The 25,482-nt window shown below is 38.7% G+C and overlaps 1 protein-coding gene across 1 annotated transcript; it reads left to right on the top strand.

Moving 5' to 3' along the window:
* The first annotated feature begins 301 nt into the window (after nt 1-301).
* LOC307178734 (uncharacterized protein) lies at nt 302-25,139 on the top strand. Its single transcript, XM_079907212.1, has 5 exons — nt 302-402; nt 1,142-1,194; nt 14,035-14,158; nt 14,455-14,550; nt 19,818-25,139. Exons 2-5 carry the CDS (start codon nt 1,186-1,188, stop codon nt 21,251-21,253), a joined length of 1,665 nt encoding a protein of 554 aa, XP_079763338.1. The 5' UTR covers nt 302-402; nt 1,142-1,185; the 3' UTR covers nt 21,254-25,139.
* Nucleotides 25,140-25,482: the final 343 nt, after the last annotated feature.

Raw genomic sequence — 25,482 nt, 5'->3', positions numbered from 1 at the left:
CACTGGTTTTGGGCGGATTCAATCAGACTGGAGTGAGAGGACCCCGGAGAAGTGGACGGTGAGGAGGCTCGGGGCAGGGCTGGAGTCCTTCGAGAGTTTTAAATATGGGTGGCTGTCGGGCATGTCCAAGCTGCGTGCACGCGCTTGGAAAATAAAGGACGACGGGGAGAGTGGTGCTCTCCAGGCCGCTTGTCCACACTCGGGGGTGGGAGGTATGCGCCGCGCGCCATCACGGGAGGGTGTGGCTTCAGGCTGGCGCGGGGGCGGGCTGGGGATGTCTGGAGGTCAGGGGTCCCGTAGCTGTGTGGCCTCCTGCCTGGGGAAAGTCCGTGAGATACTCCCTGGTGTTGGTTTGTGCGCCAGACGACCGGTGCTCGGCAACCAGTGCCTCGCGGTGCTGTGGTGGGTACTCTATCAAAGCGGGACTCCCTGTGGCTCGGTGTGCGCGCGCCCAATGTGGCCACGTCGCAGACTCTGCCCTTTGGAGCTGGGAATGGCGCCTTCTTTGTACATTTTTGGTGGGCGCTGAGTGGGTTGCGCGGGTGGGTGTGTTCCGGGCGTCTACCTCAGGCCGGGACTGCGCTCCCATTGCACTCTCCAGCCCAAGAAGTGGCACAGCTGCAGCCGCTCGCTCTCCAGCGCAGTGAATGGCGCTTCTGGGGCTGTTTATGGTGGTGTCGGGGGGTTTCTAGAGCTTTGGGCTGGGACGCCCTCCTACTTCCGCTTCTCTGTTCTTTCACCGTGTGGCCACCAAGGCCCAGGCAGGTGCCCCCAGCCTAAAGGACAGGAATGTGGGATTCTTTAACAGGTGAATCCAATTAGGATGTTTCTTGGAGCCGCAGATCTGGGCTCAGTGTACGATACTGGGGTCTGAAAATACCCAAAGTCAGGTTCTTATGGAGGAAAGAGGCCACAGTCTGGGAGTCTTTCCCAAGACTCCCATCAGGGCCCCTAAGGTCGCCTGCTCTTCTTTTTGAAGATGAGAGAGGGTGGTGGGGTTGCAGGCTTCTTTGGTTTTGGGCTCCCTCTCAGTGCCTGGGGTGGGGTAGGGATTTGTTCTGACTCGGCCTCCTCTGGGCTCCAGGAAGGAACTGCTGTCTCTTAGTTTCTTAACCATTTTCTACCTTTTTCCTTCTCTAAGAATCCAGAAGAGGAGGAGAAAAGAGCTGCTGTTCATCAAAAGTCATGGCGGAGGTAAGTTGTATTTGCAATTTTCTTCTTGGAAAGGGCTTCTCTGTTTTCAGGACACTATCCTATTTCAGGATTCTAGCCAAGAGATTTACAGTAGTGATTTGGAGAAAGGGGAAGAGATGGTTTCCTCCTAAACAAGCCAGGAACCTAAACCTGGGCTGTCTGCCTTGCATACATTGTCTTATCTGATCTGGATTTTCCATTTCCCTGGATTTTGTTCAGTGCTATAACAGTCTTGACAGGATGTGCCTCCGTGATTTGGCAGGGAAGTTGAAGAACAGAATAAGTTTAGTTAAGTCTCACTAATTTCTTTGTTGTCCCCTCCAGAGTCACATGCAGTAGCCTATTTGCTTCCAGATTTCTAACAGCCTGGAATGCCTGCCTGCCCCTTTCAGATTTAGATATCCACCCCTCCAAATAGAAATAACCTAATTGCTCTCTTTCTAACGATTAAAGTTATATAGGAGTTTTGCAAAAATTTCAAAATTTGAGTAAGTTATTAAAGTTTATGGCCCATGGTCCCACCACCTAGAGGTTAATCACTATTAATGTTTTTAAATTATTTTGTCTGCACATATGTGTGGGTATGTAATTTTGTTCACAGAATGGGATCATATTACTAATAGAAGCAACTAACTTATTGGGTGTTTACTTTGAGCCACTTGTAGTTTGAAGCTCTTGATATGTGTTATCTTGTTGAATCCACATAACAACCCAATGAGTCAGTTATGACTGTTTTTCATTAATTCAGTGATGCTTTTTTCCCCCATATTTTAACTTCTCTGAAATCAGGATGGGTTTGTCAATTCCCTTCAAGTTATAGTTTCATTGATTGCATTTTTTTCTTTCGTGGTATATAAAGTAATGGTGGCTTTACGGTCAGTGGCATCTCAGATTTTATGAAATATATTATTATTCTAAGTTGACAGATGAGAAAATAGATTCTGTTAAGTCACTTGGTCCAAAATTACAGTTAATAAATGGTACAGTTGGGATTTCTAAATTGCCTACTGATTTCTTTTGCCCATTTGTCAGTTTATATGTTAAGCATATTTTCTCTTTGTCATTTACAGGTTGTTTTAGAAATATTTTTTCACGGTTAATGTATCTTTTGTGTGTTTTTAAGATTCAGAGTTTTCAAAAAATGTTCTCTTTATGTCATGCCAGAAGGTCTTCTCTACAAAAATAGAAAGTCACTCATTTTTCTAAAGTACTTTTGTCTAAACAATTTAATCCTTAAGGTATCTGGTTTGAGATATAACTAGAGAATGTTGGCTGTAAAATTTCTAGTTGATTTTAAAGAATGGCATGGTATTTGTAGTATGTGAGATTCGGAGTTTTTTTTTCCCGGATGTGTCTGAGTGAAGGTCTTCCTTTATTAATTCTGTCCACTTGCTTTTCAAGGATTCTTTTCACCCTAAAGACTAAAGAAATATTCTTTCTTTTCTGGATGAATCTGTTTCTTCCGTTCTCTTTGACTTTTCTGAATCCTGTGAGAACTTATTGAATTTGTCTTCCAATTTCCATTCTGGCCAGACCCTTCCTAAGATTCTCAGAAGAGGACTACAGTCTCCCCATCAATTCTCAGCATATTTGGGTGAGGAAGAAAGTCTAGCTCCCCTTTGCCCTTCAACCTTCGACTGTCCATTTCTCCCTCTGTTTCCTCCTCTCCTCAGAGTGATCATTGTCCTTTCACTGTATTAATAAGAGGCTCTGCACTGCATAAAAGCGTAGAGTCTTACCCAATATCCACCATTTATTAGCTCTCAGACCATGGCTTCCTCATAACTTCTTCTGTATAATGTAGTCTACAGGGTTTGAGGAATATGCTGGTAATGGAAATTTACCTGAATGTGCGCTTACACCAGCAACCGGGAGGTCCCCAGCTCCTACTTCCTGATCTCCCCAACATTCAGTGCGGTGGCAGATCCCTTTGCATCTGTCCCTTTCCTGCTCCTTTTCGGTCTCGTGCCCTGTGACCTCACTCCACTATCTCTGTGCCAGATGAGACTTTTGTGGAAGTGGGTGATACGTTAATTTAATCGTACTCCCTGGCTCTAGGTTATTCCTCAAAAATAAAATAGTCCAGTTATGTCACTTCCTTTATTCAGTGAATCCCTGTTACTTTCAGGATAAAGCTCTAGCTCTTTCACATTCATTGTTTATTTACTAAAAAGCACATTCTATATTTACTAGAGCACCAATCCTAGTATTGGAGTAAAATGGTGAGTAAAGATGGTATGTTGAGTCCTGGCAGAGGTGACTGTCACCCAAGACCTTTCTGTTCTGATCCCTTTGGACTTCTTCAGCATTGCTTCTATCTACTCCTTGCCCAGAATCCCTCACCAGTTACCCCAGTGAACTGTCTGCTCCTCAGACACACAGGATTCAATTAGTCTCCCTCTCTACCTCCAACTTACCACGTTCACTCTGCTTGGAATGCTGCTTGGTCTGTTTTTGTTTGCTGGAGTTCTGTTCCTTTTCAGGGCCCCAGTTAATCTTCTACTTGTTACAGGAAATTCTCCACATACCTCTCAACCTAAGTAAGTCATTGTACCTCGTTTCCCATAGGAAGTTTCTTCTACTTGTAATCGGAGCTCATGTATCCTGCTTAAAATCCCTGACCTGTGAGGGAATTCCCTGGTGGTCCAGTGGTTAGGACTCCACACTTTCACTGCCCAGGGCGCGGGTTCAATCCCTGCTCGGGGAACTAAGATCCCGCAACCCACGTGGCACGGCAAAAAAAAAAAAAAAAATCCCTGACCTGTGAGAACCTCTAAAGGTCTCGCGAGCTGATACTTGTTTTCAGTCTCATTGCTCTGCTCCCTCTCTGACTTGACTTTAGCCTTTCTCAGAATGCCCAGTGCTATCTCTGGCCTCCATGGCACAAGAAGCACAAGAGGGGCGCTTATCCCTCACCACCACTTTCTCAGGGTTCTGTGAAGCCTACTTCACTTTCCTGATTATGCTTGCTGCCTCTGAGTGACTGCATTCCCCTGTGTTGCATCTGTTCTTGTCACACTGTATTGTAACTCTCGTTAAAAACTGCTTTTATTAAATATTGAATAGTAAAAAATGTTTATGGTGTGGTGAATGAGTGAACACCCATATTTAAGAAGTAGAGCATTAAGCATTGTTAAAAACCCCATGTGAGCTGTGAATCATCCCAATCCAATTCCCTTTTCTGCCCTTCAGAGGTAACTGTTATTCTGAATTTTATGTTTTTCTTTCCCTTGCTTTTCTTTACAGTTTTAATCATATGTGTTTATTGTCATTTTAAAATTTGATATAAATAAAATCAAACTGTTTGGAATCTTCTGCAACTTCATTACTTGTCTCTCAATGTATATTCAGGAGATTCATTCACATTGTGAATTTATCCTACTGTATAGCCATCCACTGTATAAATATATATTTTTTCTTTCATATTACAATCATTATTCCTGTGAACATCCTTGAATTTGTCTCTTGGTATCATGCACAAGAATTTCTCTAGTTATATAACTGGAAATGGAATTGTTGGGTCATAGGGTATGTGCATCTTTAATCTCACTAGACATTGCCCAGTTGTTCTAGTGTTTATACCCAGTAATAAATCCTGTTACTTCATATCCTCACCAAATACTTGGTACTGTCAGACTTCAATTTTTACCCATTTGGTAGGCATGAATTGCTAGGTTATTCTGAATTTAAATGTGCGTATCTTGGTTTTAAATGAGGTTGAGCCCCCTTTCATGCTTTCTCTTCTCTGAAGTACCATTTCATCTCATTTTCTAATTTTTCTATTGAGTTTTATATTTCCCGTTTTTCGTTCCCTTTAATGCTTTGTAAGCATTCCTTAAATATTGTGGATTGTCAGTCATATGTGCTGTACATGCTTTCTCTCATTTTTTGTCTTGACTTCTAACCTTTAGATAGTAGAAATTCTCAATTTTAATGCCATCAAATTTAACAGTGTTTTCCTTTACTAATTTATGTATGTCTTGTTTAAGAAATCTCTTTTCTCCTAAGAGTAAAGATATTTTCCCATAATGTTTTCTATAAATGGTTTTGTTTTGCCTTTTGTGTTTAAGCTTTTAATTCACTTGGGATTGATTTTTACCATGGTGTATGGCAAGGGTCCAATTTTGCTTCTTCCATTTCGATAAATTCTCATAACCACCCTCAGGTTCAATAGCTTATTAGAAAGACCCACAGAACTCACTGAAAGCTATTAATTCATGGTCACATTTATCACAGGGAAAGGATACATTAAAATTAGCCAAGGGATCACTATATTGTACACCTGTAACATATAATATTGTACATCAACTATACTTCGATTAAAAAAAAACTTGCAGTCTTACTGGACAGATAGGACAACAACAGCAACAAAATTAGCCAAGGGAAAAGATGCGTAGGATAGAATCTGAGAGGGTTCCAAACTTGAAGTTTACCTTCCCATTATTGATATGTGACAACATGCAGGGAAGCTCACCTGAGCTCAGTGCCTAGAGTTTTTATTGACGCTTCATTGCATAGGCAAGATTGAATCATTTTCACGTGGTTAAATGCAATCTCCAGCATCTCCCTTCCCTACTTGCCTGGAAGTCAAGCTGCTATCACATAACCCAAAGCCCCAAGGTGCTGATTACATGGTTGGTCTTTCTTGCATGGCCAGCCCCTACCCTACATCGTTTCGTTAGCATAAACTAACATATGTGGTCTTGGGGGCCCACCATAAATAATAAAGACACTCCTGTCACTTGGGGAATTGCAAGTGTTTAGAGGTTGTCCTATTAGCTAGACAAAGGCAAGAATCTCTCTTTGGAGGCCAAATTTCTTACTCCACAATCATCCTTTCCTCTCTGTAATTCAGTGGCAATTCTGTCATAAATTAAGTGTGTGTGTGTGTATATATATATATATATATATATATATACACGCTTTGGTCTATTCTGTCCTTTCTAATCCACTGGTGTGTTTGTTTTTCCCAGCTGGCCTATTTGTCTATCCCTCCACCAAAACCACATTGTCTTAATTAAGACAGCTTGGTAATAATATTTGATATTTGGTAAGTCATCTTCCTCTACCATCATAGTCTTGTCCTCGAAGAGTGACTTAGCTGTTTCTGGCCTTTGGATTCTCCATATAAATTTTAGAGTTGGCTGATCAAGTTACATAGAGATCCAGTTGGGATATCAATTCGTACAACATTGAATCTTTGATCGTTTTGTGGAATGTTGACATTTTTACAGTATTGAGTTTTCCTCTCACTCTATGTGGTATAACTCTGCTGATTTCAGTCTTGTATAATGGTTTCTAATTAAAGTTTTTAATTGGAGTCTTACACGCCTTTTGTTAATTTTATTCCTAGGTATTTTAATATTTTGTGTTTTTTGTGAATGGTATTAATTTTTAGACTAATTTTCTCATTGTTTCTTGTATACAGACATGAAATTGATTTTTAGATAATGATTTTATATCCATCCAACTTGCTGAACTCTCATTTATTGTAATATCTTGTAGGTTCTTTTGGATTTGGGGTCATCTAACTTAGATAATCATATCATTGATGAATAAGGACACTTTTTGTGTGTAAATAATTGTGTTATCTGTAAATATTGATGTTTTCCATTTTTCAGTCTTTATTTGGTGCTAATTCTTGTCTTATCACACTGGCTCCATCTCCCAGAACAGTATTGACTGGTGAGAATGTGGGCACATTTTCTTAGTCCCAGTTTTAGAGAGGATTCCTTTGATGTTTCACTTCTATTTATGATGCTTTCTCTTGGATTTTTGGTTTTTTTCAAGGTGTCCTTTATCAGGTTAGAGACATTACTTTTTATTCCTAATTTGCTCTGAATTTTTAATCACGAATGAATATTGAATTCTTTGAAACACCTTTCTACATCTCTTGAGGTGATCTTATGGATTTTCTCTTTTAATTTGCTAATGTGCTTAGTAACTTTAATTGATTTCTAAAATCATTTATACTATGTTATACCAGGAGAAACCTAACTTGGCCATGATGTATTATGATTCTTTTTCATATTGCTGAATTCAGTTTGCTAATAATTTATTTAGAATTTTACACCTGGGCTTCCCTGGTGGTGCAGTGGTTGGGAGTCCGCCTGCCGATGCAGGGGACACGGGTTCGTGCCCCGGTCCGGGAAGATCCCACATGCCGCGGAGCGGCTGGGCCCGTGAGCCATGGCCGCTGAGCCTGTGCGTCCGGAGCCTGTGCTCCACAACGGGAGAGGCCGCAACAGTGAGAGGCCCGCGTACCACAAAAAAAAAAAAAAAAAAAAAAAAGAATTTTTACATCTGTAGCATGTGTAAGCTTGGCCTATAATTTCCATTTTTCATAAAATCTTTATGCAAGTTATGTTGTCAAGGTTACTCTAGTCCAAGAGTCAGCAAACTGTGGCCCTGGCCTGTAAGCCAGGAATGTTTTCTACATTTTTAAATGGTTAGAAAAAAAATAAAAGAAGAATAATATTTTATGACATATGAAAATGGTATAATTTAGATTTCAGTCTCCATAAGTAAGGCTTTATTGGAACATAGCCGCACTCATTCATTCATGTAATGTCTACGGCTACTTCCATGCCCCTGTGAGAGTAGAGTAGTTACAAGAGACAGTAATGACCCACAGACTTTAAAATATTTACTTGGGCTTCCCTGGTGGCGCACTCGTTAAGAATCTGTCTGCCAATGCAGGGGCCATGGGTTTGAGCCCTGGTCCGGGAAGATCCCACACGCTGCGGAGCAGCTAAGCCCCACCACAATCCTGTGCTCTAGAACCCGCGAGCCACAACTACTGAAGCCCGCGTGCCTAGAGCTCATGCTCCGCAACAAGAGAAGCCACCGCAATGAGAAGCCTGTGCGCAACATCAAAGACCCAATGCAGCAAAAATAAATAAATAAATAAAATTTTAAACATAAAATATTTACTTTCTGTCCCTTTATAGAAAAAGTTTGCTGACTTCTGGTCTAGCCTCATAAAATATGTCATAGTGTTCCCTTCTTTTCTTTTTTCTTCTTCCCTTGGTTGGATGGGGGGAGGCTTTGAGTGCAGTGTTAATCATAATCTTCACTTCATGGCACATTGTTATTGGTCTGGGCAAGGTTGTTCACTTGTTCTGATTATTTATTTACTTCTCTTCCATTCCATTTCCCACCCACCCCCCATAGGCAATCCTATTAAGGTACATCTTTTTATTAGTATGTATTCATGAAAAATGTTTCTGTCTTGTCTTAAAGTCCAGTGTGGTCAGTTTTTCTGAATCTTCCAGATATGATTGAGATGATTATTATTTGAGTTGGGTGCATTTTTCTGTATGTGGCCAATAAATCAAGCTCACTAGTTTTATTATTTAAGTGTTCTCTATTTTTACTGACTTTTTATCTGTGTTATCTGTCAGTTATTTTGAGAGGTATGTTAAATCTCCCATAATGATGAGGGTTTATCTGTCATAATTCTGTTCCTTTTTGTTTTGTGTGTATGTACTATATATATTTATTATTTAGGTGTGTACACGTTATCTACTAGCCTTTTACTTCCAGTCTTTCTGGATGTTTATGTTTTGGATATGTCTCTTATAAACAGCATATAACTGGGCTTTGGTTTTTGACCAACTGTATCTTTTAATGAGAGCATATAGTCTATACAGTAGTTGTAATTACTGACATAATTGAAAGTATCTTTGTTGACTTAGTTTGTGCTTTTTATTCTACCTTTTCTGTATTTTATTATCTCATTCCCTTTTCCCTTCTGTGAGTTTGAAAGTTATGAACTGTGTTTGTTTATTTATTGGTTACCTTAGACATTTTAACATACTTTTCTTACCAGTGTCTGAAACTAAAGAACATCTTTATGCTCTTGCTGAATAGTATAAGGAAGTAGATATTCCAGCTGATCAAGCAACTTATATTGTAGTCAGGTATTTTTCTTTCATTGTTTTTTTTTAGTCCATAAAACATTTTTATTATTTTATATATTGAATGTTAGCTTAGTTTATCCACATTTTTGCCATTTTAAAGAACGGCACCATTCACCATTCTTACATCTCAAACCCTCTATCTGGGAACACTTTCCTTTAGTTGGAAGTACATACATTAATGAATTTCTGTTCTTTTGGCTTTTTGAAAATGTTTTTTTTGTCCTCCCTTGTGAGAGAGAATTTTTATTCTGTCATCTCTGATTTACATTGTTGCTGTTGAATAGACATCTGTCAATCAGACTGTTATTCTTTTGTAGACAATGTCTTTAATATCAAATTACTTTTAACATAGTCTCTGTTTTTAATGCTCTTCAGTTTTTATATAATTGCCCTGGATTTCTTTTTATTTATTGTTTGAGACTCATTTGGCTTCTGAATAATGCTTTCTTTTGCCAGTTGTGAAAATTTCTTAGACATTATGTCTTCAATTACTACCTTTTTCAGTCCTTTCTCCTTTTTTCTTCTAGAACTCTAGTTAGATATCTGTTAAACCTTCTTGCTTTATCTTCTTAACCTCTTATACTTTCCCCCATTGTCTTTGATAGCATTCTGCGTAATTTCTTTTTAAATATTTCAGCCCAGTAATTTTTCTCTTCAGAGATATTTATTCCAGCCATTGTATGATTTAATTTTAGGTATTGTGTTTTTTATTCTAGAAGTTTTAAATTTTTTTCTTTTAAATCTACCTGTTATCTTTGTGGAGTTTTGTTTCTTAATACCTTACCCCCTTTTTAAAAATCATATACCTGCGTTATCTGCATAATATGTAAATTTTTGCAGGTGTGATATTTTCCCTCCAACATTTTATTATGGAAATTTTCAAATATAATGAAAGTTGAAACAGTTGATTTTCCTGCCTCTTGGATCATGGAATTATGCCTCTTTGCATGTTTCATTTTTATTTAATTTTTTATTTAGGTGAAATTCACATAGCATACAATTAATCATTTTAAAGTGTACAGTTCAGTGGCATTTAGTTCATTCACAGTGTTGTGTTGTTTTATTATTTTTGACTCTTTGGTCATTTTCCTTGGAATTCTACCCATGGATTCTTGAGGTCTGGGTTAAGGTTGTTCCTCTAGGACACATCTGGGCTTGCTTCTTCCAGGAGCACCGCCAAACCAGAACCACGTTAAAGTAGATTCATAGATGGTAGGTTTTTTAGATTCATTTTAGTAATAGGAATGGGAGCTGAGACCTGTGTGAGGGCTAATTTGTGGTTACAGTTCCTCCAGGGAGAATATTTTCCTTCCACCAGCAGCCAGAGTTCAAGTCAGGCAGTTTTCCTTGTAGCCCCTGAGAATGGGAGTGCTGCTTCTACTTTTTCCTTACTCTGAGGGCCTGGTCCTAGAGGTCCCAGGTCTTTGCAGTGCAGAACCAATACATTATGGACAGTTGGATTCCCTGGGGTTCAGGGAAAGCAAAGGTTTGTTATTCTCCTTCAAGTCAAGAAAGAGAAAGAGACTCTGTGCGTGTGTGTGTACACACTGGGTTGCCAAAAGCAGGAAGATAGGAACAGAGGAGGAAAGAGGAAAATTCATTTTCAGTCCTTTGGGAACTCTGAGGTCAGTCTGGTGACTCAGGGCTGCTCTTGCTTCTTCTTCCTTTGCCTTTTTAAGCTTTCTTTTCTCTTAGATGAGCCCAGGAGATAAATGATCTGGTTTTGCAACCCTAAAAGCCATTGTTTATATGAACTGATGTTTCTTCTCTCCTTTGAAAGCATTTTTTATTCTGGAAGATTTCAACAGTGGATTTCTTTTTCCTGAAACTGCCTGCCTCCCTGAGCCTTTCCAAGGGACTTGTTCCCCACTTCTTCCTATTCCAATGAGTGATGCTACCAAAGGCTGCTGTCCCATAAGTGCTCTCTCTGTTCTCCAACAAATGTTTAGCTATTTATTCAGAAAACCCCTTAGCATTCCATAAGTGCTTATCCTTCCACCAGGAGTACTGATGGAATGGGGGAATCAACCCTTGCTGAAAATTTTGTACCTCCTTGTTCGAGCTGTGCTTTGATGAAGTGGAGGTGATTCATTAAGTGAGATTCCATGTTGCAAACCTGGGTTTTCCAGATAAACAAGAAGGTAATTGACACTGATTTGTTGCATTCTCAGTATTTGCCCGTGTCTTTAGCTTTGAGATTTTTTTTGACTGGGAATATGATAGATTCAGTATATGAAGTTATGTGATATTCCAAGGAGTCCGTGGGTCCATTTTGAACTTGTGTGGTGTATACTCATCTTGGGTCACATCAATGTGAGTCTGGATCTTACTTCATCAGTCCTGGTAGTTCTGGACCAAGGAGAGTATAGTTAGGGACAACTTATTGTAACAGGAACAGTTTAACCAGATGCATAAATTATTGAGAAGTAACGACTCTTGTAACCGCAAGAGAACTTGTTTAAGCTAGTGCTGCAAAATAAGAACATTGAATACATAAGATGGGGCATCATACAGCCAATGAAAATTATGTCTATTTATAGTGACAAGTAAAACAGCTAGAATTGAATATGAGCCTGAGTTTTTAAGAAATAAAATCACATAAGTTATATCCAAATCCTATGTTCAGAGAGAGAGATTTTTAAAGATATCTGTGAATTCTTCAGACTTTTTTTTTCTGTTCGCGTGGCTTGTGGGATCTTAGTTCCCCTATTAGAGATTGAACCCAGGCCCTTGGCAGTGAGAGCGCTGAGTCCTAACCACTGGACAGCCAGGAAATTCCTGAATTCTTCAGACTTCTAAACAAATTTTTAAAATGAGAGAATGGAAGGAGATGGTCACAGTGTTATGTGCTGAACATAGCATGTGCTATGTACATGTACGTACAGCTTCATTTAATTGGAAGACACCAATTATCTGGACTCTATCCACCCAGGCCTGGGAATAAACAATGGAAGAGGATAATGCCGAGAGGTTATATCTGTAGTAGCAAGCATGTTTAAGAATGATTTGTACAACACAAGGAATGTAACTAATATTTTATAATAACTATAAATGGAATATAACTTTTAAAAATTGTGGGTCACTGTTATATACGTGAAACATATAATTTGTACATCAACTGTATTTCAATTTAAAAAAAAAATGATGTGTGCACCAAGAACGTGTGCTGTGATCATCCTTGTTTCCACACTGACCTATCCATGTTTTCTTTCTTTTTTTTCCCTAATAGAAGTATAATCAATTTATTGATACAATGTTGTGTTAGTTTCAGGTGTACAGCAAAGTGATTCAGTTATACATATATTTTTTTCAGATACTTTTCCCGTATAGGTTATTATAAAATATTGAGTATAGTTCTCTGTTCTATACAGTAGGTACTTATTGATTATCTATTTTATAAAGCGTAGTGTATATATGTTAATCCCAAACTCCTAATTTATCTCTCCCCCACCCACCTTTCCCCTTTGGTAACCATAAGTTTGTATTCTATATCTGTGGGTCTATTTCTGTTTTGTATATAAGTTCATTTGTATCTTTTAAAAAATCTATTTATTTATTTTTATAAATTTATTTTATTTTTGGCTGTGTTGGGTCTTTCGTGCTGCGTGCGGGCTTTTTCTACTTGCGGCGAGCGGGGGCTACTCTTTGTTGCAGTGCGTGGGCTTCTCATTGTGGTGGCTTCTCTTGTTGCAGAGCATGGGTTCTAGGCGTGCAGGCTTCAGTAGTTGCAGCATGTGGGCTCAGTAGTTGTGGCTCGCAGGCTCTAGAGTGCAGGCTCAGTAGTTGTAGCGCACGGGCTTAGTTGCTCCACGGCATGTGGGATCTTCCCAGCCCAGGGTTTGAACCCATGTCCCCTGCATTGGCAGGTGGATTCTTAACCACTGCGCCACCAGGGAAGCCTGTATCCTTTTTTTTTAGATTCCACATATAAGCAGTATCATATGATATTTGTCTTTCTCTGTCTGGCTTACTTCACTTAGTATGATAATCTCTAGGTCCATCCATGTTGCTACAAATGGCATTATTTCATTCCTTTTTTATGGCTGCGTAATATTCCATTGTATAAATGTACCACATCATTTTTATCCATTTATCTGTAGATGGACATTTAGGTTGCTTCCATGTCTTGGCTATTGTCAGTAGTGCTGCAGTGAACACTGGGGTGCATGTATCTTTTCGAATTATGGTTGTCTCTGGATATATGCCCAGGAGGGGCTTGCAGGATCATATGGTAGCTCTGTTTTTAGTTTTTTAAGGAACCTCCATGCTGTTTTCCATAGTGGCTGTATCAATTTACATTCCCACCAACAGTGTAGGAGGGTTCCCTTTTCTCCACACCCTATCCAGCATTTATTCTTTGTAGACTTTTTTTTTTTTTCCGGTACACGGGCCTCTCACTGTTGTGGCCTCTCCCGTTGCGGAACACAGGCTCCGGACGTGCAGGCTCAGCGGCCATCGCTCACGGGCCTAGCCACTCCACGGCATGTGGGATCTTCCCGGACCGGACCACGAACCTGTTTCCCCTGCATCAGCAGGCGGACTCTCAACCACTGCGCTACCAGGGAAGCCCTCTTTGTAGACTTTTTGATGATGGCCATTGTGACCGGTGTGAGGTGATCCCTCATTGTAGTTTTGATTTGCATTTTTCTAATAATTAGCGATGTTGAGCATCTTTTCATGTACCTTTTGGCCAGCTGTATGTCTTCTTTGGAGAAATGTCTATTTAGGTCTTCGGCCCATTTTTGGATTGGGTTGTTTGTTTTTGATATTGAGCTGTTGACTTACTCATGTTGAAAGGTCCAGCACATCCTGTTTTCCCAACGGTGTTCCCCTATTGAATTGCTTTTTCAAAATTTCTTTTATTTTATTGTAAAGATTTTGCCCGTTAATTTCTGTGTGTTTTTATCTGTGGTTTCAGGACTTGAAATTCAAAGATGTGGCCATTTACTTCACTCAAAAGGAGTGGGAGTGCTTGCACTCTGCTCAAAAGGATTTGTACCGAGATGTGATGTTGGAGAATTATAATATCCTGATCTCACTGGGTAAGTTTACCTGCCCTCCAGAATTCAGAATTGGCCTTCTGGAATTTTTATGTTTATTGTTATAAATTTCTTGTGAGTGCCTCCCAAGTGCTTGACTGAATTAATGATTCTTGCTTACCAAAGAACGCTTTTTGTGCCTTGTGAAGTTAGAAATTGGCTGCTCCATCAGACTTTATCTTCTTCATCCTTTCCTCTGACCCTTAATTTACTTACTCCTCTTTCCTAATAATCATGGACTGATTTTAATTCTGGGACACTCACAACATAACTTGGTCCTTTTTTTCTTTCTTGAACAGGATTTTCTGATTCTAAGCCAGATGTGATCTCCTTATTGGAGCAGGGGAAGGAACCTTGGATGGTTAACAGCAAGGAGACAAAAGAATGGTGCCCAGGTGAGTAATGGTTACTCATATGGGAAAGGCCATGGCAGGTGGTCACCCACCTGGCCTGTGACAAGGCAGGCAGCACTTCTGAGATGTTGGTAGGAAAGCTCCCTGGAAAGCCTGAGATCTGGAGAAGAAAGTAAGGATGTTTCAGCATGAGGCCCCAAATTTTCATTCCACTTACCACTTTCATGCTACCCTTGCTCTTATTCCTTCTGATTTCAGGAAGGAAGTGCCTTCCTCTTTCCCACGAGACAACCATTTACCCTGCACTTTGAGTCCAGTTTTGTCCTGACTTAAAAGTAGCTCTGTTGAGATATAATTGGCATATCATAGAATTCATTCATTTAAAGATACAGTTCAGTGGCTTTTAGTATATTCAGAGTTTTGCAACCATGACAACCATCTAATTTTAAAACATTTTCCTTTACCCCAAAATGAAATCCCATACCCATTAGTGGTCACTCCCCACACCCAGCCCTACGCAACGACTAATCTGCTTTCTGTCTATAGAGCTGGCCGTTCTAGACATTTCATATTAATGAAATCGCACAGTACGTAGTCTTTGTGACTGGCTTTTACAATTAGCAGAATGTTTGTTTTCAAGGTTCATACATGCTGTAGCATATACTACTACTTCATTTCTTTATATTGCCAAATAGTATTCCATGTTGTGACTATAGCACATTTTGTTTATCCATTCATCAAATGATGGACATTTGGATGGTTTTCCACTTTTAGGCTACTATGAATAATGCTTCACTTTTCCTAGTTTGTCAAATGTGTTTATCATGAAAGGGTTTTAGAATACTTTTGTTAACTGCTTTTTCTACAAATATTGAGATATGTGGTCTGTATCCTTTGTTCTATTAATATGGTATATTGCATTGATACATTTTTGGGTATTAAACCAACTTTGCATTGCCCAGGTAAATCACACTTGGTCATGATTTATTACCCTTTCTATTTGTTGGTGGATTTAGTTTGGTTTTATTTGTTGAGGATTTTTGTGTCTATATTAAGTAAGGGATATTGATCTATAGTTTTCTTGTGATGCCTTTTTCTGGTTTTGATATCAGGGTAGTAGTGGCCTGAGAATTCATTGGAAAGTATTCCCTCCTCTTCTGTTTTTTTGAAGTGTTTGTGAGGGATTTGTATTTGAAGTGTTTGTGAACGATTTGTATTACGTTTTCTTTAAGTGTTTAGTAGAATTCAGCAGTGAAGCCATCTGGTCCTGGGTTTTTCTTTGTGGGAAGGTTTTTTTATTATTTTTTATTTTATTTATTTTTTTGGCTGTGTTGGGTCTTCGTTGCTATGCGCAGGCCCCCTCTAGTTGTGGCCAGCAGGGGCCACCCCTCTCTGGGGTGTGCTGGCTTCTCCCTGCGGTGGCCTCTCCCGTTGCGGAGCATGGGCTCTAGGCGCACGGGCTGGGAAGATTTTTAAATTACTGTTCAATCTCTTTGTAGGCCTATTCATATGTTCTCTTTCCTCTTGAGTTAGTTTTGGTAGTTGTCTTTCTAGGAATTTGTCCATTTCATCTAAGTGATCTAATTCGTTACATATAGTTGTTCATAGTATTCCTTAGAAATTCTTTTAATTTCTGTAATGTTGGTAGTAATATCCCCACTTTCATTCCTGGTATTATTATGAATCTTCTTTTTTCCTTGGTCATTCTAGCTAAAGTTTGTCAGTTTGTTGTTTTCAAAGAACCAACTTATAGTTATGTTGATTTTCTCTATTTTTTTTCTATTTTATTTATCTTCTCTCTTTATTTCCTTCCTTCTGGTATCTTTGGGTTTAGTTTGCTCTTCTTTTTCTAGTTCCTTAGGTGTATAAGATAGATTATGGATTTGAGATCTTTTGTGGTTTTAATATAGGCAATTTAAGCTGTACATTTCCCTTTAAGACCTGTTTTAACCATATCCCATGAGTTTTGGTATGTTGAGTTTTCATTTCATTCATACTGAAAAGTATTTTCTAATTTCTCTTGTAATTTCTTCTTTGTTTCATTGGTTTTTTAAGAGTATGTTGTTTTCTGTTTCCTTGTTGATCTGGCAAGTCGACCTATCTATTATTGAAAATAGAGCATTAAAGTCTTCAATTTGTTGAATTGCCACTTTTTCCCTTTAATTCTGTAGGTTTTTGCCTCCATGTATTTTCGGGCTCTATTATTAGGTGCATATATACTTATAACTGATACATAATTTCCTGATGGATTGACCTTCTTATCATTATATAGTAATTATAAAATTATAAAATTGTCATTATAAAATGGTCAATTATAAAATTTCCTTTGTCTCTAGTTATAATTTTTGTCTTAAAGTCTGTTTTATCTGATAATAGTAGTTATTGAAGCTCACTTTTTTAATTGAAGTATAGTTGATTTACAATGTGTTAATTTCTACTGTACAGCAGAGTGATTCAGTTATACATATACATACATATTCTTTTTCATATTCTTTCCATTATGGTTTATCACAGGATATTGAATATAGTTCCCTGTGCTGTACAATAGGACCTTGTTGTTTATCCATTCTCTGTATAATAAGTTTGCATCTGCTAATCCCAAACTCCCAATCCATCCCTTCCCACACCCACCCCCTTTGGCAGCCACAAGTCTGTTCTCTATGTCTGTGAGTCTGTTTCATATATAAGTTCATTTGTGTCATATTTTAGATTCCACATATAAGTGATACATATGATATATATCTTTCTCTTTCTGACTTACTTCATTTAGTATGATAATGTCTAGGCCCATCCATGTTGCTGCAACAACATGGATGGACATTATTTCATTCTTTTTTTATGGCTGAGTAGTAGTCCATTGTATATGTACCACAACTTCTTTACCCATTCCTCTGTCAATGGACATTTAGGTTGCTTCCATGTCTTGGCTATTGTAAATAGTGCTGCAGTGAACATTGGGGTGCATGTATCTTTTCAAAGTATTGTTTTCTCCAGATATATGCCCAGGAGATGATGGCCTTTTTGATGATGGCCATTCTGACCAGGATGAGGTGGTACCTCATTGTAGTTTTGATTTGCATTTCTCTAATAATTAACAGTGTTGAACATCTTTTCATGTACTTGTTGGCCATCTGTATGATCTATTTAGGTCTTCTGCCTATTTTTTGATTAGGCTGTTATTGAGTAGGATTACATAGATTTTTATTGTTGTGTAAAACTGTCAATATTCTAGGACACTGGTGTAGGCACATGAACAGATTTGCTCTAATGGCCCAGGCTTGCTTCTCTGTTAACTGCCATATGCATCAGAAGTGATGTAGGGAGAGCATTTTGAAGCTGGGCAGGAATCAGGAGCAGGAAGACACCTCTATCACCTGTTAAACAATTAGAAGCATGGAGTGATAAGTGAATCTCAAGTCACTCTCCTAATCTCATTATCTTTAGCTTATTTCTCTTTATTTCCATTTAAATACGCTTAATCTAGTGATTAGTTTATTTAACATTAATTAAACTGTATGCTGGGGTTGCTTATATCACGGAGCATACAATAAGTATTATGTTAGTTCTAGGCCACTTAGGGAGAAATTATACCAGTAGATAAACTGATGAACAAATATGTAATTCCAGAACTGAGAAAAAGATCGAGAGCAAAGAACAGGATACATGACAGAAAATTAAGATATTTAGAATGAGAGAAACTGGCCATGGAGAGATCCTGGAACACAAAACATTCATGGAATATGAAACATTTCCTGAAAGGGTCTAAGATGAGAAAGTAATTGGCATGATATGGGAGTCAAATGGATGCCAGTATAGTGAGCTCATGGTGAGTCAAGGTGAGAGCACCTCAAAATGAAGGTGAATAGGGAAGCAGGGACCAGATACTACAGAATTTTGCAGGTCTGGTAGGGAATTTTGTATTTTTTTTGAAGTGCACTGGGAAAGGCACTGTATTTAAACATTGAGTGCCACACTTTGAGTTGCCTCAATCAGTGAGGGAGATTAAAAAAATAAAAACGAATGGCCATTCACTCACCAGTCATTGAGTATTTACTCTGTATAGGTACAGTGAAGGGTGAGCAGACAATACAGAAATAAACAAGTTAAAATATAATCTGTTGAGTTTAGAGGTGAAGTATACTAATGTCTGCAAGATGGATTGATGGATGGAGGGGTAGATAGATGTGTGAAAACACAAATAGAGCCAAATGTTTATTGTAGAATCTAGCTAGTGGGAATATGGGGGTTCCCTGTTTGATTCTTTTCATCTTTCTTTATGTTTGAAAGTTTTCATAATAATGTTGGAGAAATAGATTAAATGACATGTGTACTGCAGAAAAATGCAGTAAGTAGAGGGATGAGCGTCCTGTTTTGTAAAGTGTGGTCTCTTGGGGAATCTCCAGGTGGCCCAGTGGTTAGGACTCGGTGCTTTCATTGCCAGGGCCCAGGTTCAATCCCTGGTTGGGGAACTGAGATGCCGTGGGGCATGGCCAAAAAAAAAAAAAAAAAAAATAGTGGTCTCTTAAGTCAGCGTTTGCATAGAGGTCAGAATGAAGTAATTGAATGAGCCGTATTGATATCTAAGGGAAGATATTTGCAGGCAGAGATTCTGAAGGAGAGGTGTGCTTGGCAAGTTTGACCATCCAGTTGGTCAGGGAGCTGGAACAGAGTCAGCTGAGGGGAGGAGATAGCCAGTGAGGTTAGAATGAGGTAGTGCAGGACAAGTTCAGGGAAGGCCCTGTAGATCACAGGAGGATTTTGACTTTTACTCTGCATGAGAGGGAAATACAGTGGAGAATTTTGAGCAGAAGAATGGCATGATCTAGCTTATTTTAAGAAGAACAGTACAGCCACTGTGTTGGGTGTGGAATATAAGGAGGAAGTAGGGAGATACTCCAGGATAGTGTTTTGTTAATCTTGATGAGAGATGGCTTTGGACAACATGATCGCCACTAGAGATACTAGTAGAAGTAGTCAAAACCTGGATATATTTGAGGCTAGAGATGAGAAGATTTGCTGTTAGATAATGTCCTACTCCTTTAGATTCTCATTTAGTTGGTTGGGTCCTGGACATTATATTTTTAACAGGTTCCCCAGCTGATTCTGATTCTTACCAGAGGCGAAGAATCACCTCCTTCACAAGCTCCCCTCATTTTCTCTGTTCTTATTCCCCCCAACCCTTTTTTCAAGTTGCAATGCAGTGTTAAGAGTTTACATTATTCACTATTTTTAGTTTGTCATTTCTACCTTAGAACTTTCCTTTCTCCTGCAACATGAAAATACCCACTATTTTCTTTGTTACCTTACAGATTGGGAGTCTAGAAGAGAAACCAAGATGCTAAAGGAGGACAGTTATGAAGTTCAGTCATTTCAACCAGAGATAACAAAAAGACTTACAAACTCTACCCTTGAGTACACTAGGGTCAGAAGTAACAGAGAAATCAGATGCCACTTGGAGAGGCTACAGGAAGGACGTTTCAGACAAGCCACAATAACCTCTGAAAAAAGATCCACTTCCATTCAGCGCACAGATCGTAGAACACCTCAGACAACTCATACTGGAGCAAAATCCTGTGAATCCAAGGAATGTAAGACTTTCAGGTACCAATCACACCATAGTCAACATGAAGGAAGTCATAATAAGGAAAAAGAATCTAAATGTGGAGAATGTGGGAAAGCCTTTAATAGTAGGTCAGACTTGATTAAGCATCAGAGAATTCATGAAAGCAAAAAAAGTGATGAAAATAAGAAATGTGCCTTTATTCGTGATGCTCAGATTACTAAATCTCAGAGCATTAATACTGCCGAGAAACCTCATAAATGTAAGGAATGTGGGAAAGCCTTTCATTCTAACTCGCAACTTAGTAAACATCAAAGGATTCATATAGATGAGAAACCCTATAAGTGTACAGAGTGTGGAAAGCCATTTCCATCTACCTCACAACTTAATTTACATCAGAGAATTCATACTGATGAGAAATACTATGAATGTAAGGAGTGTGGGAAAGCCTTTACCCGTCCCTCACACCTTATTCGACATCAGAGAATCCATACTGGTGAGAAACCCTATAAGTGTAAGGAATGTGGGAAAGCTTTTCGTTATGACACACAACTTAGTCTTCATCAGATAATTCATACTGGTGAAAGACGCTATGAATGTAAGGAATGTGGGAAGGTCTATAGTTGTGCCTCACAACTGAATCTACATCAAAGAATTCATACTGGTGAGAAACCTCATAAATGTAAGGAATGTGGGAAAGCTTTTATCTCTGATTCACATCTTGTCCGACATCAGAGTGTTCATACTGGTGAGAAACCATATAAATGTAAGCAATGTGGGAAGTCTTTTCGTCGTGGCTCAGAACTTACCAGACATCAGAGAGCTCACACGGGTGAGAAACCTTATAAATGTCGGGAATGTGAAATGGCCTTTACTTGTAGCACAGAACTTATCCGACATCAAAAAGTTCACACTGGTGAGAGACCCCATAAATGTAAGGAATGTGGGAAGGCTTTTATTCGAAGGTCAGAACTTACTCATCACAAGAGGAGTCATAGTGGTGAAAAACCCTATGAGTGTAAAGAATGTGGGAAGGCCTTTGGTCGTGGCTCAGAACTTAGTCGACACCAGAAGATTCATACTGGTGAGAAACCCTATGAATGTAAGGAATGTGGGAAAGCCTTTATTCGTGGCTCACACCTTAGTCAACATCAAAGAATTCATACAGGACAGAGGAGTGAATGAAGGCATGTGGGAAGCTTGGAATTTAATTGACACCTGGAAATTCATACTAGTAAAACACAAACAAAACCCCCTCTAATTGTAAGGAATATGGGAAAGCATTTAAGGATAACAACTTAGTATCAGAGTTCATACTGTGGATGTGAGGGAGTCCAGAATTGATATTTGTTACTGATTTAAAACCTTATAAATGTTATGAATTGCGAGGGGTGTATTTGTGTTTCAGAATTTATTAGACATTAATCAATTGGTGAAAAAGTGAAAAACTCCATGAATATAAAGAAAGTGGAAAGGCTTATTAGGAAAGCAGTGTTAGAGACATTAATCATTCTAACTTTTCTCAACATCAAGGGTCAATTAGCCCTTATGGGAAATCAGAAGTCATATTATAAATATTTATATGGAGCACCAATTTGCTTTAGCTAACTAATTATTCATCTGATAATTCATACTAGAGGAAGGCTACATTGTTAAAAATGCAGCAGATTCTTCCATTCCATTCAACTCTTGTTAAATGTTTGCAAGCTCTGAACTGAATCAGAGTGGGAAAGGATTTAACCAATATTTAGTGTTTACTTGGCTTCACCATTATTACTCATTTCTTATAGGGCTAATGACTTAACCAAATTCTCTCATTTATCAATTAGTAATATTAGAACCATATTTCTTAGTAGCATTGCGTACATTGTATCCCTTAGAATAGTGTCTGGTTCATATTGAAAGTGTGTTAAATAAAAGGGGCTTTATTCTTTTTTTTTTTTTTTGAGGTACGTGGACCTCTCACTGTTGTGGCCTCTCCCGTTGCGGAGCACAGGCTCCAGACACGCAGGCTCAGCAGCCATGGCTCACGGGCGCAGCCGCTCCGCGGCATGTGGGATCTTCCCGGACCGGGGCACGAACCCGTGTCCCCTGCATTGGCAGGTGGACTCTCAACCACTGCGCCACCAGGGAAGCCCTAGAGGGGCTTTATTCTTAATTTTGTTTTCCTAATTGTGTATTAGAGATCATATGAGAGGAAGGCCTTATGTGTGCAGTGACTATATGAAGATCTTACATCATCTTTCTTCATAGAATGTTAGATATTTCCTTCTGGAGAAAAATTTTAAAACAAGCTTTTCATAGGTTGCCCTTTTCCCCATTAGGGGGTTCATAATGTAAAGAAGCCCAGTAGAATAAAAGTGGGGTGCTGTGAGGTCAGAGGGAAGACTTAGATAATTTTTTTTAAGACCTTCTAAAAAACAAGAGACATATGCCATGATCTCTGGCCTCCCTTTTAGTGAATTAGAAAATAAAGCCTCAGCCAAAATCCATTTCTCCACAAGGAAATTTAAAATACTTGTATAAATAATTTTTACATTAAAAAGGAAATCAAGGCAGGGCTTCCCTCATGGCTCAGTGGTTAAGAATCCACCTGCCAATGCAAGGGACACGGGTTCCTGCCCTGCTCTGGGAAGATCCCACAAACCACTGAGCAACTAAGCCCATGCGCCACAACTACTGAGCCTGCACTCTAGAGCCCGCGAGCCACAAATACTGAGCCCGAGAGCACCTAGAGCCCATGCTCTTCAACAAGAGAAGCCACCCAATGAGAAGCCCGGGCACTGCAACGAAGAGTAGCCCCCACTCACCGCTTAGCCCGCGCACAGCAACAAAGACCCAACGCAGCCAAAAATAAAAATAAATAATTTTTTTTTTTTAGAAAAGGAAATCAAAGCAAATTATCATTAGGCAGATTGTCATTCAAATGAATGACAAAGAGACAACTTCATGTTAAAATTTGTAGGATGCAACCAAAGCTTTACTGAGGGAATTTAACTTCTTTCAGTATATGTAGAAAACAGGGAAAATTCAAAGCGAGGGTTCATTCTCACTTCCTTATACTTAGTGCACTGCCTATTCCTGGTAGGTTCCCATTAAACATCTGTTGATCAGAGGAATGAGAGAGTGAATGAATAAGCATCCAACTCTAGTATGTTGAGGTGCTCTAACAAAATAAGTGCAAAGCCCCAAAAAACACCTTAAGCTTTTTGAAGTGAAAAAGATTGCACCCTAGAAAGAAAAAACTCAAGCATCATAAGTGAGAAAGGATATGTAACTACAGAAATGAAGGAGATGAAGAAATAAGCCAATATTGTTTGGCTGACACTGTTGGTTGCCTGTCCATTGGTATTAACCATTCTCCCTTTGCCAGGATTGCCTGCTGCCCACCTAAGTCTAAATGCCAGATGCTTGCCCTCCTAATTGCTTTGCAGCTGGGCATGTGGGTAACAGTCCCGGCCATAGAAGATCTAAGCAAAAAGTCTGCAGGTGAGCTTCAGTTAAATATTGTTTACTAACAAAATAGGAGGAAATGGTCTTCCTATATACAGGATGCATGTCTCTATGTCTGTGTGATACCTGGAATTATGGCCATTTTACAACCAGGGGAGGTGAGAAACTGAGATTGGCACAGGAATAACTTGTGTCTTTGACATTATTGAGATGATGAAACAATTCAGAACTGCCCTGTGCCCGGACGGGTGTGAACTAAGAAATTCTGTGCCTATAAGTTATAAGTTTATATTCAACTTTATATATCTGAGTCCTAGAAAAAAATATTTTCCTATACATACACGTTTATTCCACTTTAGTAACATGAGAAAATGTTTATATTCAGCTTTTTATAGTGTATGTGAAATTATAGAAAAAGCATTATTTTCTTAAACGTATATGTGTGTGTATATATATACAACTTTGATTTGTTAAGATGTAGGAAATGTCTGTTTGCATTTAGCGTCTCACAGTATATGTTTCTATGCAGTTTTTTTTAGTATGTCTGAAATCCACGAAAAGTAGTAGTTTCCTGAATATAGTAAGAACCAAGAAAAAACTAATTAAAGAGCTACACCATATAATTCCTCTAGTACTAGAGTAGATAAAATCTAAGTCTTTAAGATATAAAGAGTATCAGCTACGAGGCTAACACAACCCCTATACCAAATTTGGAAAAGGCCAGCATCCAGCTCAAATCAGCTATAAAAATAATCCATTGTACTCAATGGTATATGAGTATTCCAATTAAAATAGCAAGTCAAATCTAGCAGCCTATTAAAAGAAAACAGAGGGGTTGTTTTGTCTAGAATAAAATGGTTCATGACCTGATCTGTCAGATTGTAAAAAATGTGATGTATAAATGTAGTGTTTGCACGTTGAAAACTAGACACTAAAACAACTTATCCACTGAAAGTAGTAAACTGTTAGCAGCATATGCATATTCAACTGCTGTGAGGTCACTGCATTGCCCTCTTAATCACACCTCATGGGGTGTAGTCAGTCACAGTATTTGGAATAATCACCATCCAGTGTATTCCACCTTTGCCCCACACTTTAGAAAAATATTACGTACTAAGTTTAATGTAAACATGTATTATGTGACAGATTAAATCGGTCATAGCTAAATATCAATCAACCCATTGGAGGACAATTTATAACAAAAATTTGAGCATTTTTTTTAAAGAGGGAAATGATTACTAAATTTTATCTATACTTTCTCTACAATTTCTAACTTTTTGAGTTATAATAAATGTTATAATGAATGTCAAGAAATGATTCTCTGTAGACTGGAGGTTGCCAAGGGGGAGGGGGTTGGGAGAGGGTTGGATTGGAAGTTCGGGATTAGCAGATGCAAACTGGTATATATAGAATGGATAACAACAAGGTCCTACTGTATAGCACAGGGAATTATATTCAATATCCTGTGATAAACCATAATGGAAAAGAATATAAAAAAATATATGTATAACTGAGTCACTTTACAGCATTAACTAACACAACATTGTAATTGAACTATACTTCAATAAATTTTAAAAAGAAATGATTCTGATTTTTTGCCCATGTATACATATTTCTATTTTCAAGATTTGAGAGTTCTAGTCCAAATTTATGTAACATGTTTTGCCAAAAATGAGATATACTGCAAAGGTTTAAACAACACAGAAAAAAGAGCTATCTGTACCTATTTTCTGAAGTGCCAACATCAAAAGCCTTTCATCCTTTTCTCCATACCCTCTCATACCCACATTGGAGCTTTATTTTCGTAATGGAGGTTATGGCTGGGAGTGGTGTAGTTTGACTGGGATTGTGCTGACACATTGAAGTATAGCCTCCTTTTCTCACTTGATAACATACCAGTGGATTTCCTTCCAATCAAAACCTACAGATGTAACTAGTTAGCTTTAAATGATTACATAGAA

The sequence above is a fragment of the Stenella coeruleoalba genome, assembly GCF_951394435.1.
Source record: "Stenella coeruleoalba genome assembly, chromosome: 20".
In the NCBI taxonomy this organism is placed as follows: Eukaryota; Metazoa; Chordata; class Mammalia; order Artiodactyla; family Delphinidae; genus Stenella; species Stenella coeruleoalba.
This window is presented reverse-complemented; position numbering and strand designations above follow the sequence as displayed.